This window comes from Strix uralensis, chromosome 2, assembly GCF_047716275.1.
Source record: "Strix uralensis isolate ZFMK-TIS-50842 chromosome 2, bStrUra1, whole genome shotgun sequence".
Taxonomy (NCBI): Eukaryota; Metazoa; Chordata; class Aves; order Strigiformes; family Strigidae; genus Strix; species Strix uralensis.
The window spans coordinates 14,764,621-14,779,784 of record NC_133973.1 but is presented as its reverse complement, the minus strand read 5'-3'; the positions used below and the strand labels follow the sequence as shown (position 1 = coordinate 14,779,784).

The window sequence follows — 15,164 nt, the reverse complement described above, 5'->3', positions numbered from 1 at the left end:
GGCTGTGTGGCAGGCAGGGGCTGCCACTGCCTGGCCCCTTGGAGCTGCATCCTGAGTAGCCAGTGACCTTCTTCAGAGAGGTATTTTAAGCAGTGTGGAGAGAGCAGCTTGAGGCTGCTGGGTGGTAGTCAGCAGATGGGGAGGGAAAGGGAACGTTGCAGCCCCCTGCAACATCATCAGCTCCTCACAGTCTCTCAGTCCTGTCCTGGAGTCTTCCCTAGGGCTAACACAAAACCAGATTTTGCCCACACCATGAAGAAGTCCTTAGGTAGCTCCAGTTTGTGGTCACTGAAGCAGCTCATTTCTGTGGGGATGGGAATCGCTCAGAAGAAAGGGCATGAATGGCTGACATTAGCTCATTGACTTGCTTGTCGCCCTGTAAGCTCAGTCAGTTTGAAGGTCCTGTCTATGTCTGATTCAGCTTAGCTTGCCTGGCCCTGCTGGGGTGACATGGTGGCAGTCACAGGCATTACTCTTCACTCCAAAATTGCTCACCTTCAGCAAGGTGGCAGCTGAGCCCTCCTGCAGGCTAACAGAGATCTCAGGGTAGGCTGGAAAGCAAACAGAAACATATTAGTGAAATGGATACCAAAGGTCACGGTAACAGCTTCTAATAAGGCTTAACAGCCCTATTTCATAAAAAAGTGGAAATGAAACCCTACATCCACTTGTGATGATGTGCCCCCCCCTCCCCAACATTTATTTCCCGTAACCCTGCTCAAGTGCTAACCACCAGTGGTGGTCATAATGGATGCGTCTGGTCATGATGGCTGCATCCGCCTCAAAGTGGATTTGGGAGAGACAAATAGCAACACAATAAACAAGGGCTAATTTCAGCAATGCGCCCACCTAACCACAGGGCTGGTCAACATCTGACTCAAGCCAAACTTGGAGGACACTAACATCTATGGTCGGTATGCAAATATGACTATGAGTCGACTATCTTACTCCATAAATAGTGGACAGCCCAGGGCCTGCTGAGCTCTCCTGCATGGCAGTGGGCTGCATGCCAGGATCTCCCATTGAGTAGGGATACCTCTCAAGGTTACTCCTTGAAGGTGAAAGAATCCTTATGACATCAGCTACTCAGTAAGTGAATTAGTAATAAGGCTGCTGAAACTTTGAAATCTTAGCTAAGTGATATAAAGGATTCATTGCTTATATATAATCCTTTAGACATAAATTATTGACCAAGTCTGGGACTAAGACTGGATCCAGCCGCACCTAAAATCCCCTCTGAGAAGGAGTTTAGAACACAAGGGGGTCCTTTCTGAGCCTCATGACTCAATGGGAGGGCTTCCCTGACAGTTTTGTCTGACACTGTCCTCTATGCAGTAAATACTCAAGTGTACCTTGCCATTGAATCTTGTTAACCACTGTTGCGTTTGCCATTGAACTTTATTAACTCACTGTCTTATATCAATAAAATATATTGTTGCTTCTCTCTTGCGAGTGAAGCGCATAACTCTATCCATGACACCACCCACACGCCTAGCAAGATAAAAGCTTGCACAGCTCCAATTTGAGGTCAAGGAAGTGGTTTACAAGCATACATCAACAGCTACTACCACAAGATCCATGATGTATCACTGCCTATCTAAACTACTCTTGAGCGACTTTGCTGGAGATATGAGCTGAAACCATCCTGCAGTCACGGCTCTGGCAGCAGAGCCACCCTTCCTGGGCCTGCTGAAATAAAACACTCCCCAGATGTTGATTCCTCTGGGTGTTTGCTAATCAAAGTCATCTGCAAAGGCTTTAGCCATCCCCAAAAACATTGATTGATTTTGGGTACCAGCTATCCACATGCTGTCACCTGGGCAGACGTGTGACAGTGTCATACCACAGACGCTTCCTGCCTTGCCAGGAAGCCCAGAGCTCACCTTCACATCAGAGCAGTGGGTCTCCGATGACCACATCCACAAGAAATGGAAAAAGTGGTTTCTTTTGTTTTCACAACATTTTGATTCTAGGCGCAGCTGACTGTATAGACAAAATCTGTCAGGTGCCATAAGCCTCTCTAAATTGGCATTTCTAAATTAGCCATTGGGATCACTGGTTTGCAGTAATATTAGCTGACTTGTTAAGTAAGGACTGTTGAAACTGTGCTAATATATAACAAATCTCGAAAGCCTTGGATAAATTATGCTTCTGGCCCTTTCTGGGCCTTAAAACTGGACTGGAAACAAGTGCAGTCCCTGGATTCCTTAGGAAATCTGTAATTCTTTCTCTTTCTACCCTAAACCTCACTTTAATCTCTACCATTTTCTTTTTTTTCGAACCCTGTTAATGACATAGGATCACCTCAGTTCATTACATTCCCCTCTGAGGTGAACTGATCATGTTTCTCTGTTTTATGTAGTGAATCCACCAAGCATTCTCCCACCTTCTTTTCTTTAATTTCTATTTTTCTGTCTGGTGTTACTGATGGATTATGTCTGGGAGTGACCTATATTTAATTATCATGGCCTTATGGTTTTCTGGACTGGACTGGAATTTCTTCCCCCCCCACCCCCCTTCTGTTTGGACTTTTCTTTTTTTGGTGGATTCTTCCTATCAGGAAATGAATGTCTCAAGATTTCATCCTTGTTTCTGCCTTGCCAAAACTGTACAGATGGTAATGAAGCTGGCAGAAGACAACCATACTTTTTCAGATGTAAGAAAAAGTCTGGTAAACTGGATCTTCTAATCTCAACTAAAAATTGGTTGAGAGACTAAACAACATCTAGTCTAGTTCCTGCTCTTCCTTTTTATGAGAGTGGGTATGCTTTTCCACGTCTCTATTGGATGCTGTCCTCTGTTTTCTCAGAAGACATTTGCTGGGTAACTGTTCTGGCAGGCAGCTCTCAAGCATAGCTCTGAATGATCTAATAGATCTTTTCCATTTAACATCTCAGCCCCTGTTAACAGTTTGACATTCATTTGTCTTGCTAGGATATTTACCAATGTTTTGAGTCTAGCAGAAATTCAATATTTAGTATAGTAGTTTCTGCCGCTGAGTTTTTCCTCTTACAAAAAGGAGAAATCGATATTTGGCAAAGTTAGACGAGAAAAGGCTATACATTTTCTCGGAAACTTGTATCTAAAAGAACTCTATTCTAGAAAAAAAATATTTTAAAGCATTTCAGTCCAAAAGTACCCTCTTAAAAAAAACCTCTTTTGACTGAATGTCTGCTTTTACTCAACCTGTCAAGACTCTCAACTTCATTGAGAGACTTGTTCATGCCTTCCCTGTCCCTCCCCATCTGTTGCCCAGCTCTCAGTCACACTCAGGCCACCTCAAGCATCTGTGGGGAAGCACCACTGCAGCCTGTTAGACTTGGGCTGTCTCCCTGTCTTTTAGCCCTGAAGTGTTTGTCAGAGGGATCCTGCACAAGGAACTTTCCCCAGGCGACTGTACCCTCCTCTCCTGCTCCCACCCATTACAGCACAGTGGTGCACTAGCTGCCTGCTCTCCCTGCCCTTCTTTCATGCCACCTGGCTTGTGGGGTTCAATTGCACGAGTGTTTGGGTGACAGGGGGATGCTGGCTTGCTGACATGGGAAAACCTCCCAGGTGTCAGTTTGCCTTGGTTCTCTAGCTACATCCTTTCTAATGGCCAGAAGGACAGATATAGCCAGTATAATGTGCTGTTGACACTGTATACGGTTTAGATCCTGCCCTGGCCATATGAGGCTGGGTCTACCTTCTAGGACATAAATGTTCATTTCTTCATTCCCTGGCCATCTTTGGCACAAGGAACAAGAGAGGGGCTGTCGTCTGAAGTGGCTGTCTGTCTGTCCCCACATGTCAACTGGAGATTGCTGGATTATTCTGGCCACTGTCTCTGCCTGTTCTCTGCCCTCTGCCCTGCCAGTGCATGGGCGTGCGGGCTGGCAGAGGGGACATCTGGACCATCTGCTATTAGACTCCCCTCCCGCTGCAGCACGAGAGACATAAATGGAGAAAAGCTGGTATGATGCAATCATAAACAGTGTGACTTCAGCGAATGGTAACAGAAAAGAGTGAGACAGCATGCAAAATAGTTATTTTATCTGCAAAATATCAGATGTGAAAGGGCTAAAAGCACAAAAATGAACTTCCTCAGGATCTGAGGTCTGTGAGGCCTTCCTCAGCACCCACCACAAACCAGCTCTCAGGGAGCCCCTCCACCTAATCCTGCCCTTGAGACACCTGCGAAAGAGGCTGATGGCACAACACCCCAGTCCAAAGCCAGCCAGAACTTACTGGGAGCATCACAGGCTGTTCACCACCAAGGGCCTCTCTTCCCTGTTATACTAATATGCTGATGCGGGTGCATGCACAGACAACCACACGCGACACAGTAATTCAGAGAATAAACCAAATAAAGCAACCTCTTAGGCTAACGGGTACATAAACCCAGGCAAGAGCATCAGCAGGGATGGAGGGGAGGGACAGGTCAAGTATGTCAGTATACTTGAATGATTACCCAGGTAACACTGTAACTATCTGACAAATGTTGATTTTTAAAAGTAAGACCCATGTCTGAATCATGCAAACGCAAGAGGAAATTTCAGATCATTAACTTCTATTTTTATTTCTCTTGCATCAATGGCCAACAACCCACAGACACAGGTTTTGCTTTTTTTTTTTTTTTTGCTGCTCCCTGTTGAATCTTTCTTTGCATTCACAGCATCAGCCTCGCATGGCTGTGCTGTCCTCAGGCAAGCAGTTGCAGTCAAGGGACTGTTGAGAGACCTGCTGTTTAACACCCATTCATTTTAGGAGCATTGGAAATATGTTTTCCAGACCCACTGCTCTATAAGCAGAAAATACAGCCCGGTTTTCTGTGGGCAGCATTTTTCTGATTTGGTTGTATCTCACCGATAGTCGAGTAGTTCCTAAGTCACTAGAAAGGGAACAGAGCAAGTAACTAAAGATGATGAAGGCTTCCAGCATGAAATGCCAGCCCACACATTTGCAGCACACAGGCCTTGTCACTCCTGACCAGTTTGAGATGCCCAGGCAGGATCTAATTTTAAGAACCAGAGCCTTTGGCAGCAGTTGAACATCACATGCCTTCGAGGACATGACTTTGCAACAATGGTAGTTCCAAACCTCTTTAGCTGCTTACTAAAATTTGCCCATGATTTCCTAAACACAGACAGCACGGTCATTTTGTAACTGGGGCACGGAGATCTTGATGACCAAGATGCTTACCTGTAACCTGCAAAGTGCCAACATAAGCTTACGCATCAGGGCAATGCGCCTGCCAGTGATGTAGATATATGTGCAATGGATCTCTTATTTTTGATGCCAGAAATTGAAAGAATGGCCTCAAATTCTTCCTAAGGACATTTTTACTCATTGAAGATGAAAAAAATACAATGTAAATATGTATATATAAAAAAAACCCAGTGTATTTTAAAAGCCTTCAGAACTAGAGTATTACCTTTCCAAGTGCAAGTAAGCTGGCAGTTGGCATAAGTCCCTTACCGAATACTCTCACGGTGGTGCTGCTCTTCTGGACTCTCTCTGGGTGGTACACCACATGGCAGGAAAACACCCTGCCATCATCCGTGATTTTGGTGGGGAAAATCTTTAGAGTGTTATTCAAACCCAGGCGGACTCTTTGCCCATACAGCACACTGCTGTTCCTGTATACTGCAGGACAGGAGGGGTCCTTGGTCACAAGTTCCTCTTCCCTGCCATTTCCCCCCTGTGAAAAGAGCATCCCACACAATATGTGAAGACCAGACCATCCCCCCCAAATATATTTGTAGACCAGTTCTATTCCCACTATGAAAATTTTCCCTCGCACTCCTAGAATTGCGTAGTAGTAAGTGGACATTTTTTTCCAAATACATTCTCTCCCAGAACTTCAAAACCAACAGCAGTCATCATCTTGCCAGTAAACTATGGAGTAAATAGCTGTGTCTTGTGAGTCCTGATCTCTGTAGCCTGCAGAGAGGGCAACAGAGCTGCTTTCTTACTGCAGCAGTCTTTAAGTTATGCTGAATGTTCCATACATATTAAATACAAACAAAATTCCAGGAAAATCCTTGCTCTTTTAGATTTTAAACAGTGAGAACCTGATAATAATAGCTAAAAGTAATCTCCTCTTAATGCCTGTGTGCCAAGCACCCTTAGATATAGGTGCAGCCAGCACATCCTGGACATCTGTGCCTCGGTACATATTTGCAAGCTATACTCTGAATGACACATGGCAACCCATATATATCATTGTGCTGACCTTTGGGTTTCCTTTTCCCCTTCCTCTGCTACTTTGTAGAGTGAGCTAGCAGCACTAAAAAGTAGTAAAGACAAGGATGTTCCTTACAAAAATTCTAAGAATTTTAATATTAAGAATGCACTGCAAAGGAGAGATCTAAATAGATAATGAGCTGGGACAAAAGACTAAAAAACTAAAATATTTGAAAATCACCTTCAAGATAACCCTCAACAATTACAGCTCCTCAGTGACGATAGGTAGAAATTAAGATGCAAACCTCAAGGACACCGCTGGCTGATACTTATCTCTACATACTGAAATTAATGCTAAATGGTTACATTAAAACATGCACACAAATATTTATCTAGAAAGTGAGATTCAGAACAAAAATATAATGAGCTTTATATCTCACAGCAAATTGCTTAAAAATAGTTTCTATGTGATTAGCTAGATAACTGGGTTTGTGTGTCTTTGGTATGCATCTGTGACACGGAGGTTAACAAAACCAAAAACATTACAGGCAGCCCCCCCCCCTTTTTTTTTTCAATTCTCTTTCAAAGTGGCCTGATATCTCACTACCCTACGCAGTAACCATGTATTTTTCAGAGATACTAGAGCTTCACTACAGCAGAACTCCCCGAGAAATCCAACAGAAGGAATATTTTAGTTCTGTTACATTTGCTAAGCTCTTTGCCACTTCCCACGGACCTGCTCTACATGTACTTCTGAAAATTAAAAGCAATTAAGATGGAATTTTCCCTCTTTGTTTCTTTAATAGTTATTGTTTGTGGTGTCTATGTTGCAAAACCATGTTTGTACCTTTTCCCTTTATTATCACAGTCCAACATGACTGATACATTTAGTTTAGCACATTCTGCAGGACACAGTAAAGTTTAACATTTCTCTTTCAATCTGCGAAAATACTCTGTAGTTCCTTCTGAAATTTATACCTGAGATGAAAAATACTTACCGCTAGCCATTTCAAAGGATAATTGGACAAATTTTCTGAGGTCGTGTCCTCAAGGCATGGAATTTCTAAAGTCTGGTTTAACTGCACTTTCTTCACGTAATGCTGCTCCTCTTTTATCATTGCAACAACAACAACAAAAAAAAAGCCCAAGAAGGAAAATCAGACACGTGATGTTCATTGTGCTTTAAAAACCAATGCTGACTAGCCCTCTGTTCAAGGAACAGGCACGTTTTTGATTAGAAGGGAACTGTAATTTTCCACCATTACCCATAGACACATTTGTTAAGTGAAAGACCTGCATCTGATTCTAGATGCATTTTCATGACTCTAATTCACAGCTTTACCTGAATTTTTGCAAAATTCATAAAAACTGTTACTTAACTGCAAGATCAAGATGTCTTCTTTTGGACCTGAGAATAATTTGAGACCTCAATTCTTGTCTTACAATTTTTTTTCTGAGGCAATAAACCTTCACATCAATTTTGTGCACCTGTATTTCTTTTTCTCTGAAGATATCCACAGAATTTCTTTTCACTAAGCAAGGTGTTCAGCCATGTCAGGTAGGTTAAGATTAACCCCGTTTTTCAGTGTAAATGCTCCTTTTGTTATTCTCTAACCTGCCCACTACCAGAAGCAGAGATCTTGTCACTCTTTCCTTTGTCATAAATTTAAAAAAGTATTTCAGCATCTCCTTTCCTGCCCTACCCATTCCCAGTCCAGGGCTCCCGTCCACCTGTGGAAGAGCAGAGTGACGCACTGAACAGATCACAGCTGTAGGCCAAACATTGAGTCTGTGTGCGTGTGTGCATTTAAGCAGCGGTGATGGCCACGAGATGCTGCAAATGTCCTGCTGAGCACTGATGTCTCTGACCCTCAGCCAGGCGGCGGGCAGTACCCCCATGCAGCCCGCTGTGCCGGCCACCCTCCCTGCTGCTGCTGTGCTGCACAGACCTGCCTTCCCTCTTTGCTGTAGGCAGGCACGAGCCCACACTGAGGGCAAACTCTTCAACTTTGCTCCCCGCGTAGCTCCAGCTTGCGTGTTGAGATAGAATGAATATATATTTTATTTATTTTCTATCTTGAGGGGAGGGAGAATATCTAGTAGTCCTGGACTGTTATGTTACTCAGCAGTGGGGACTTTCTGGTGGTTATAACTTCCTTTATGTCTGGCACCCAAGCATGGAGTGACAGAGCCAGCACGCAGCCTCTGCCACAGGGACGCAAAGAAAGGCAGCGCCCAGAATGGTGTCCAGTAGACCTGGTGGCAGAAGCAGTTTATCTCCACTCTCCGCTGGAGCAGAGCAGCTGAGGAGCCAGCTATCACGGCGGGACACAGAGTGCACAACCTCTAAAGGGGCTGTAGAGTGCAGAAGGGATAAAGAAAGGGCAAAGGAAGCAAATCTATAGCTTCCCTAGGAAGAAAACTACACAGGAGATTTTGCTGGGACAAGCTACCATGCAAAAGTGCTGTGCAGAGGTACAAAGATGAGTAGTCGGCCCCAGGAGCTCATTCTGTGAACAACCTCTGCCTGTTGTCACAGTCACGTATCCCAGCTGCTTATTTTCCCTCCGTCTTTGATTCCCATCTCCACTAACATCCTGTTGGCTAAGGCCCTCCACGTTTGTCAGTCCTATGTAGGCCTGCTGCTCTGTGGGCTTTTTGCAGTATCTACAAGTTGAATCCATCTGGATTCGCTTCACTTTGATGTAGTTGAGAGCTGTACTTCGTTAATGACTATCACCCTTCTCCATCCCACTCATAGGCTGGATTAAGGTCTTTCGCCTTCTTTTGAGTGGAAGTGGTTCATTGCAAAAGATCTGGTTACCTTAAAATACAAATCTGCAAGAGGGATATTGCAAACTGAATTTCTTAGTTCTCTCTAGCAAAGCAGTTATCAGCAGCACAGCTTGCTACATCATGCAGCTGTTGAAAAAAGTCACAATGATGCCAATATGAATGAGAGTTGCCCACGTTTAATATGTAGACAGCAGTAGTGGCATCGAACATGCCAGTATCAACCAAGGGCACCGGCAAGAGAAAAGGAGCAATGCCTGATTAGCACTATTACTGTAGTAAGGAAGAGACAGAGAAAAATCCCATGAAGAACAGAAGCATGGGAGGGTTTCATGCAGTTACCATCACTGTACCTCCCTGCTCTCTCCGCTTGTTCCAACCCCTCTGCCCTGTGAAGCACAGGGAAATTCCCAAAGGGGAGCCTCCCACAGCACACCCCTGTACAGCAGGTAAAGTGGCAGCTTCGTCCTTGGCACGATTATCCAGCGTGCTCTGTTAAACACACCCATCCTCTATGGGTTGCTCAGAGATGCTGGCTCTGATTTTGCCTTTGTAAGTTTGCCAGGGCAGGAAGGTGCTGCAGGGTTGCCCTTGAGGTGTGCCTCTGGGATAGCAGCACCAAACTGCTTGGAGCCACTGCCGTGCAGGGGCCATTAGGGAGGCAGGACGCAGCTTGGGTTAAACGTCCCTGTGCATGAGGCTTGCACAGGACCTCCTCCTGCTGCAGGACCAGTGCGATCCAGCATGGGGACCGACGTCCCTCCTGCCACCAGTCTGGCCTCACAGTGCAGGCCAAAGAGGCAGTGGGAGTGCTGCTGCCTTCCTCTACCCCTAACATCACCTGCACCCACCCTGCTCCTAACCCTCGAACACATGCTGCATCTACAGCCCTGGGCACAAGCAAAGCGAGCATGTTGGCCTTGTCATTCTGAACTGAAACTGTGCCAAGTTTGTTGCATTTACTTTAATCCTTCTTGGCTTGTTAACAGAAACCTAGGTCGGGAAGGGGTTTCTGGGGTCATCAAATCCAGTCCCCCATGTGCACAACAAGCTTGCCCAACATCCCTGCACAGCTCCATCTTCACAGCAGTTTGGACTTTTGCCCAAAGTTGCTGCACTAATGGTTGCCACTGTTGTTTAATTTGTAGTCAAATCCATTCATGTCCTATTTAAACCCATTTGTTCCTTTGCCAAGATAATTTAAATATCCTCCCTGGAGTTCACACTCTCCCCTTAGGCTTACTTACTAAGAGCAGTCATGCTGCTTTCCAGCTTCCTCTTGGCTTGCAGAAGCAGCCAAGTCTCCGTTGCTGTGATTGTCCTAAGCAGTTCCCCACTTTGCTCCTGCCTGTTTTTGACCGTGGGGACACACATCCCTCTATTGAGCTGACACCCAGCACACCCTGCAGATGCCAGCCTTCAGCTTCAACCAGACAAGGGTGTTTTCTCTTTCTGGTGCCACACGCCCATAGCAGCAGCACATCATGGTTTGGAGATCTAGCAACCTTGGTCCCACCATATCCTGAGCCCCTCGTTTAGTCCTCTCCACCACATGTTTCTCCAGAACGAAAATGTGGAAACTGCCCATCTCACCACCTTTTAGCCTTGCTATCTAACTTTGTATTCCTCCAAACCAATAAGGTTTCCTAGTCATGAGCTGGACAACAACAGCTAAAGAGCGCCTGTAAATAGGAAACTGTGTAGACAGCGGCATTCAGTGGCACCATTGCAAATCCCAAACAAGCCACCATCACTGACCAACAAGTGTTCATCTACTCTGATATTTGTCTCCCTCCACCCCATCCCTGTTACGAAAAAGCAACATCTCAGTCATAATCACTTACCTTCTGCCTTGACAATAAGTTGAATTTCTGCAGCTTTTGTCCCATAAGGGTAAGTAGTAAAACTGCATTCGTACCACCCACTAAGGGAGACAGTAACATTTTTCAGATGCAGAGCCCACTGATTGCATTCAGACGTGGCATTTGGATCGGGGGAACACAAAGCCTCTGTAACATTCCAGTCGCAGCACTTCCACATGCTGAAGGACACTGAAAAGTTGTAAGAAGCCTCAGGAAAGGCGAAGTAGTGGGTGCCATAATCGGGGTGATGAACAGCTATTCTGGTAAGATGGTTGTCATCGTTCTTGGACCACTGTGTCTGTATTATGTAGGTGGTGTGTGCTTTTGGGAAGCTGCACACCAGGGTCACGTCAGCACCTGGCAAAGCATGGACTACATCTGTTTGTGTAACGACATCTCCAGGCTGGCCTTAAAAACAAATGGGACTGTTTTCAGTGCAAGTAATATTTAAACGAAGCTTTCTTCTAAGCCATCTTTGACATGATTTGGTGTCTTAGCCACAGACAACTACAACTGTAACAACAGGCCTTCCATTTAGGAGCTTGACAGCAGATCTCCACCAATACAGACTGTGGAGAGAGAAGTGGGAGAACAAACGCACACTTGTGTGGAAGAGGGCCGGGAGCTCCCATCGTACTCGTGGTAGAGAAATGGGAGCTCTGAGGGCCTCTGTGAAAATTGAAATCTTTCAAGTGATATAAATAAAGCAGAAGCTGGGCCCAGTTATTCCCCAGCTCTTTTTGCAAGAAAAAATGACTTATCCCTGCTGGCTGCCCTGCACTGTTCCCTCTGCCCATTGCCACGGCCTTCGCTGCTTCAACAGAGAAAACTGCTCTTTTACCTCCACGTTATTAAACAGCTCCTGCATGGCCTAAACAAATGTTCGTTTCAGTGTCAGAGCGAGTTGCCTCAGTATGTATGGTTTCTTCCTCAATTAATTTCATAAAGCATGTTGGCAGTCCTTAGTGTGCTGTATAAAGGAGTAATGGATTGGTGAAATGAAGGGGCTTTCAACAGGAGGCTGTACTGCTTGGGTTTGCTGCTGCTGTAGAAAAACTGATTTCTGTCCTTTTCTCTCTCCTGTGAACAAGAGGCTCGCAGTCCCCAAACCCCTGTATGCAGAGTGCTGACAAACTCAGGGAGATGAAGAATTTATGGATGGGGCAGTCATAGTGAGACAAGTAATCGGTCACACCCACAGGGCTATGCACAAAAAGGCCCTTTATCAAAAGGGCATGCAAGTCCCCAGAAAAAATGAGTTTGTGCAGATGTTCTTAGGTACACACAGCCCCCCCCCCCCGCCATCTCCTTTGTATGCTATCCTCCCTGTGTATCAAATTTGCTTCGGGAACTTGCCCCGCAGTGCCACCAGCCATACCACTGACTGTCCATGCCAGCACGTGCGCACTGCTCACCTTCTTTACTTGAAAAAAGCAGGTACCAAGTTATTTGCTTTGATGTCTGCTCTGCCATGTGGCACAGGGATCCAGAGCACCTGAGCCAGGGGATGCCCTGCCAGGGGCCAGGCAGCCTTGACAGTGCCTGGAGGGGGGCCGACATGCCCCCTGCACTCTGCCAGCTCAGCTGGGAGCAAGACAGGGACCGGCGCACCCGCTGCTCTGGTTTGACAGGGAAGGAAGACAAGGGCAGAGTCCCACATCCCTGCAGATCTGGCTGAGAGTCTGTACCTAACCACTGAAGTTGACATGAACACGTGGAGACTTGGTGCATGGAGAACAAAGCAACTAAATGGCCGTGGCCAAGATTAGTCTCCATTTTTCATTGCTGTGTGTGCTCTTTAATTGACTTCCAAGAGATGGGATGATGTAAGAGGGTAAATAAAAATAAGCCTGAATGACAAGTGCTGTCAGAAAAATTACTGAAAACTATTTTTATCAGTCCAAGGAGCTTATTATAGCAAATGCTCACTGATTTCACTGCAAGATTTGCATCAGTAAAAGTTAAGGAAAAAGCAATTAGCAATCTTGCGATCGGACTAACAGGCAAGGGACACCTAGCAACTTCTCATATTCATACTGATGACGTATTAGGTCAGAGGACCAAGTAAAGAATGCCTACTGAGAATTGAATATTTTATATTAAAATGAAAAACTTACATATACAGAAACAATATTTTAATTTGTGTTGTTTGTTAGTAGTCTAGCACTTTTAGGTTCATGCAAAACTGTTCTAAACCTTTTGTTAACATCAGAATAAAATTAGTCTCATGCCAACTTTATTTTTCCAAATCAAATACTGTCTATTAGCCCATAGTTGTGCTCTATTTGAAATTTAATGGAGTAACTCCCAGGCCTTTATATGTCTGATCTCCACAAAGGGCAGGATGGTCTCCACTTTCACCTTTGAGTAACTTCAGTAAGGATTTTATCCTCAGGGGAAAAAATCCAACAGTCCTAGGGAAAGACTAGATAGTGTTGCTTTCCTGCATGTATATGTCTTGAGGCTTCTAGTTCTTTCTTTGCATTTGAGAACTTTTATTTTTCTATGAATACACATAACAAATATTTTCCTTTCTTTTAAAATCCAGTTTGCCTCAGTGATGTAGAAAATAGGAACAGCTTATGCCAGATTTTGAGATGCATCTTACCATGCCGGTCAAATACATGAGCTTTTTCCTTTCTTAACTGGAAAAAGGCATACCCTACAAAATTCTTCTTTCTAGCTGGTAATAAGTACTTCTGCATTCAGCACGGTCAGCCTGTTAGGGGGTGGGGAGTGGAGGGGGCTGTGAGTATCAGGCTTTTACTTGGTTTTCCTCGGATTGTTTTTGGTTTAAGCTCCCTCTGATAGGGGTGCAGTTCTCCTTACTCAACTTTTCTGAAAGTTTTACTCCCAGTGACAAACTTGTTTCTCAAGCCTTTAATGCAGCACATAGGGCTGGGTGGGAAAGAGGAAGGGAAGAAGCTATTTAAGGGGTTCAGCTGTACAGTTTAACCTTGCCTTTAAGTGTTTCAGCACTTCCTCTCTCTGCATACACAGGTATGTGTGTGTGAGAGAGAGATAGACATTTTTTATTTGCTCTTTGAAAGAAGTTTTCCTTTCTGCCCGTTGGAGAGGAGCACATGTTGCCCTAAATACAAGTGAGCTCATCTCAGTGATTATTCTGGTGAAAACAGGTTAGGCATTTTGAATAAACTAATCTGCTACTCAGCACAAGCCATTTACTCCTTACTAGCTGCACATTATAACTAGGGTTATTAGAAAGTTGTCAGGAAACAGAAAATCGTTACCAGTAGCTACAGCTTGCCCTAGTGAGACACTCTAAGCCCAGCCTGCACATGCTACCCTGCCCCTTGCCACCCGCCATCATAAGCTGAGTCAAGGTGTCCTGCTGACACACTTACCTGCAATCCTGGGCACTGAGAGCAAACAAAAGAGGGAGAAGAGACACCTTTTTTCCATCTTCACTTGATGAAGTTTTGGTAAACATGTAGCTCTCTTGGCCTGCTCCCGGCAGTGTCTCGGAAAAGGAAGTTGAGATGGTCTGCCCTGTGCAGACAGGCAGATGTGCAGCACAGTCACGCTCATCATTTTAGCGTGACTTCAAAGAAATGCTTCATTAAATGCGAAAGCCTCAGTTTCCTGCCGGAGTGATAACATTAGTACATCTTGTGAAACCTTTATGTTGAAAATACTACCTATACTGTAAGCCTATGTTGAAGACCTTTTTTTTTTTTTTTTTCATTTTGTCTTTCCAGGTGAACTCAGAGGAAGCAGTTTATTGGTTTACACTCTCTCAAACACTTGTCAGATCTCTAAGGTTGTACATAGAGTACAAAAAAGCTGACTTTTTTTTTCCTGCTTCATTTCCTTCACTACATTTCTACTCACTAATGTAGTGAGATTTAATCCTCACTATCTTTTAAAAAAAGAGCAAAGTAACAAACCCAATCCCCCTAAATTAAAACAGAGTGAATTGAGAGGTTTCCAGATTTACCTTTTTATTTTTTCCTGAAAAGAAGATCATTAATTATTTTCTGCAGGATGAAGAACTACAACATCACACGTGACAACATCACTTGGTGTGGTTAACCCCCGTACCTCGCTCCATTCAGCTGGTAGCTTTGGTAATGGCAGCACCCGCAGACAGAAGCGCGTCGTTCCTGCCAGGCCCATGACCTGTCTTTATTGCAGGTCACCTGTAAATCCTTCTGAACTGTCCTCGAAGCACACTGCATTTCCATAAACTAGGCAACCACCTGTCAGCAAAGCATCTCACCGCAGGCAAGTCATGCAAATTGGACCTGCTGTTGGAGGCTTTTCAGAAAGAAACTGATTTGAGTTCTTGCTTATCACACTTGTTTCCCCAAAACCTAAAGAGCT

The 15,164-nt window shown here is 44.7% G+C and overlaps 1 protein-coding gene across 3 annotated transcripts in view; it reads right to left on the bottom strand.

The window, feature by feature from the left end:
- Nucleotides 1–14,828, bottom strand: part of CD96 (CD96 molecule) — a 31,358-nt gene extending 16,530 nt beyond the window's left edge. For all 3 annotated transcript variants that reach the window (XM_074856594.1, XM_074856601.1, XM_074856607.1), the window contains exons 1-5: nucleotides 14,186–14,828; nucleotides 10,803–11,228; nucleotides 7,164–7,273; nucleotides 5,458–5,680; nucleotides 496–551 (exon numbers count right to left, since the gene is read on the bottom strand). In XM_074856594.1, the coding sequence (XP_074712695.1) occupies nucleotides 496–551; nucleotides 5,458–5,680; nucleotides 7,164–7,273; nucleotides 10,803–11,228; nucleotides 14,186–14,372 (1,002 nt within the window). In that variant the 5' untranslated portion in view covers nucleotides 14,373–14,828. The remainder of the gene's footprint in view (nucleotides 1–495; nucleotides 552–5,457; nucleotides 5,681–7,163; nucleotides 7,274–10,802; nucleotides 11,229–14,185) is intronic.
- Nucleotides 14,829–15,164: the final 336 nt, after the last annotated feature.